This window comes from Frankliniella occidentalis, unplaced genomic scaffold (genome assembly GCF_000697945.3).
Source record: "Frankliniella occidentalis isolate FOCC.00 unplaced genomic scaffold, Focc_3.1 Scaffold27, whole genome shotgun sequence".
Classification (NCBI taxonomy): Eukaryota; Metazoa; Arthropoda; class Insecta; order Thysanoptera; family Thripidae; genus Frankliniella; species Frankliniella occidentalis.
The window spans coordinates 229,416-232,931 of NW_026267157.1; the positions used below are offsets into that span (position 1 = coordinate 229,416).

The window sequence follows — 3,516 nt, forward strand, 5'->3', positions numbered from 1 at the left end:
GATCTTTAGATCGGGTTAACATAGGTTTACTATACTTAATTCCTTACATCAGTTGACCTCAGTTTTAAATCTGTTTCTTAGTGTTAAAACGATTTGGTTGATGAAAAAGCAAGATGTAAAAGCAGGGGGCCGAGTAGGAAAAACATTTAGGAAAAGTTCCTACTCAACATTTAGTAAAAGCGGTATAGGAATATAGTGCATTAGGGAGTGCGGAGATAGGAAAAATTCTAACGCTAACGCGTTAATCGGCCCCTGAAGTTTTAACGAACAATCGTATGCATACGAAGAAATAATCATTTAATTAATCACTTCAATAGATTCAGCGTTGAAAATTAGAAGAGAGGGAAGTCGTCAAAACTTGATGGTTAGTGTTGTGGCTCTTCGTTCTGAAGTCACCACAATAACAAAACCAACAGCGAGGCAAGCGCCTTATAGAAACTACTTAGTGGGCATTCCCCGGCAATGGCAACTTTTACTCATAGTTACAATTGTTCAAACACATGTCATTTAACCACCTCTGAAGTGCACGCGAAATCGCTAAAGAAGGAGTTGTTAGACGTGGGTTGAACATAAAAGTGAGGAGAGTACATCACTCAATTTATCCAAAAACATGAAGCGAGTTCGTTTGCAAAGGTTGGTACCATTGTTAGAAGCCACGCCTCCTTTCTACCCAGGATTGTCGTAGCCACGCCCATTTCTAAACAAACTGTGCAGCTTTGATTTTAAACCGGTAGAAGTTGTAATCGGGATATCTTCTGGCATCGATTAAAAGCTTATTCGGTGGCTTAAAGAACGGTGCACAATCGGCTCGCTTACACTTCCCTGTTTAAATCAATACTAACTGCGCTAGAAATTAAAAACAAGACACGAAGAATAAGCGTAAATGTCGCATATTGTTCAGCTTGCTGTCGTTCTCGTCTGGAACGTCGCACGAAAATTTTGAACATATCGTTCGGAAGCTTAATGTTCGGTTTTGAATTTTTGTCTCATACGTTTTACTGTTAAGTGAAAATGTAAGCCGCAGGGATCAACAGAAAGAATGCTAGAAGTGCGAACCATTGTTGGCTTGGCAGGATTATGCCGATTTTGGTGATAATTTCGATGTTTAACTTTAATTTTCTCAAAATGGGCCAGAAGGATTTTAATGAGGCTATAGTCAAATGAAATCTAATTTTTGGATTGATTTTTCGATAAAATTTTATTAGAATCTGTACAACAGAAGTTGAGGTACCTTAATGAATGCGGGGGAAGAAAAAGAATTTCCTCGCACGCGGGGGGGGCCTAAAAATGCTATTAGGAAAACTGGATTAGGAATTTTGTACGGGAATCACAACTTTTTTCAATCCCTGTTTGTTTCATTTGCTTTGCCTCTAGATTCTATTGTGACCATTGCATTTTGTTAAACTAACAATGATTGAGTAGTTTATCGTTGAGTTTGTGTACACAGTAACTAAATATTAAATTTCTTTTCCGCAGACTTGCTGAGATCACTTCAACACATCTTGTCCCAGCGCAACCTGCTGGTTGGTGCTGGTTGGTTCATCTGAGCTACAATATGTAGCGGCAGCGGCAGCCACGGCTACTGAAAGAGAACCTTCCCCAGGTAATAATATATCAATTGAGTTTGTTCTTATTCTGTTATTAAATGGTGTACATATGGGAATGAGTCTAAAAATGAATGTAACTTTCTCACATTGACAGGATTGGCTGGCAACTCTAGGAGCAAGGTTCAAGTCATCAGCTCTGTATCATCAGAATCATCTGCTGATGATGTTCAGGAGCGAATGAAGGCTGCTGCGAAGAGCTTCAAATTGAAGAAGCCTCTCATTCATCAGAATTGGAGAGAGAGTCTCCCCTCTACCTCAAGAGCAGGTAATATATACTCTTTGATTCATTTATTCTACATCTGATTTGTTACACCATGACCTTAACCATGTAACTTTTCCTTATGGTAGGTCGTGGGGACGAGAAACCTCCAGCGATTAAGAGGCGTCGTGGCCCTGGAAGACCACTGGGTTCAAATAAGAAGCTTGCAAGACCACATCAATCTTATGCCTCAGGTATGTCAATCCTTTAAAGCTACATCTGTTATCGTGGGCCTAGAGAGTATCTTCAGAATTTGTAAAATGATGTAGTAATTATTCTCAATGAGATTGTCCTTGGGAATACTATAATTAAACTATCATTAATTCATTGCACTGCTCTAACGTTTGCAGATTCTGAGGATGACCCTAGCTCAGTCCAAGTCTCCTCTGATTCTTCTTGTGAAGAGAATGCTCGGGCGAAGAAGCCCACAACTAACCATTCCAAGTCGAAGTCAGCAGGTACGGTTATTGTTACTGGTCAATTTCCCCATTCATCCCATTTCCTCAGTTGTTTTGGTAGTATATCGTCAAGTAACCCTCTTTTTCTCCCTTTCCATACTAGCTGCTTTGCCTTCCTCTGTCAAGAGAGGTCCTGGAAGACCTAAAGGATCAAAAAACAAGTCGAAAAAGGAACAATCATGTGCCTCAGGTTGGTTCATTTGACATTTTGAGTTAGTGTTGCCTGTATCCTCCACCTTAAGTCATTTTTCTAATCGTCAGCTTCATTTTCAGACAATTCGGGGCTGTCGTGTCACATTTGTAGAGAGGGCCGTGATGGTGGGGCATTTTGTCTTACCGATTGTGGCCATTTATTTCACAAGAAGTGTTGAGATCGTTGGATTGCGACGTCTAGCCAGAAGTATAGGACTCACAAAACGTGTCCATACTGCGGTGGCACCTTCCAAAGCAGCATCCCGTTTTATGGGTAGGTTGTACGCTGTTTGGACTTGAGTTTCTCAAGGTTTGGAAATGCTTTGTATATCATTGTATATAATTTTAAGTTAAATTTAAGTTGACTGTGGAATCAGAATCGGAGTCAGAGTGACAGTGGCTAAGAAATATTCGACATTTGCCGATTTTAATAACTGTTGTCTGCTGTTTGGCAATGCTTTTCTTATTGTGTATAATTTTAATTTAATAAGATATTATTTGAGATGAATGTGCTGTGTCAATTTGGCATCTTTTCTAGCTTTTTATTAGTTAGTACTCTACTTGTATTTGTGCTGTCAATTTGGCATCCTTTGTGCTTTTGAATAGTACTTGACATGTGTATTTTCATGAATTTCATTATGATGTAATGACTAAGGTTGATTAAATTTTATGACCTTCCAATTTACTTCTCTTTTCCTTTTGCGGTTGGATCGTCTACCACACATGAGAACAAGGCTGGGTCAAGTTTCATTTTCCTCTCAGCAGATTTTAAAATAATTTGTATGGAATCATTCGGTGCTGGTTTTGTAAGGAAGACGAAGCATCTTGCTCTAATGGAGGTATCAATGTCAACCACAACCATACCTAAATTTACACATTAGCAGGATTCAAGTGCATTTACAGACTCCCCCATCTAAAAACTTCGAACTTTAACTTGTCTTGCTGCACCATGAGAGAAGGGCGCCCTGGAGTCCCAGCTTTCCCCCCCCCCCCGAGAAGC

At 39.7% G+C, this 3,516-nt stretch overlaps 1 protein-coding gene across 1 annotated transcript in view; it reads left to right on the top strand.

The window, feature by feature from the left end:
• LOC127749028 (uncharacterized) overlaps window positions 1–3,191 on the top strand; it is a 57,576-nt gene extending 54,385 nt beyond the window's left edge. The window contains exons 2-7 of the mRNA XM_052265453.1: window positions 1,702–1,745; window positions 1,836–1,872; window positions 1,956–2,060; window positions 2,217–2,324; window positions 2,428–2,514; window positions 2,598–3,191. Of these exons, the coding sequence (XP_052121413.1) occupies window positions 1,702–1,745; window positions 1,836–1,872; window positions 1,956–2,060; window positions 2,217–2,324; window positions 2,428–2,514; window positions 2,598–2,816 (600 nt within the window). The 3' untranslated portion in view covers window positions 2,817–3,191. The remainder of the gene's footprint in view (window positions 1–1,701; window positions 1,746–1,835; window positions 1,873–1,955; window positions 2,061–2,216; window positions 2,325–2,427; window positions 2,515–2,597) is intronic.
• Window positions 3,192–3,516: the final 325 nt, after the last annotated feature.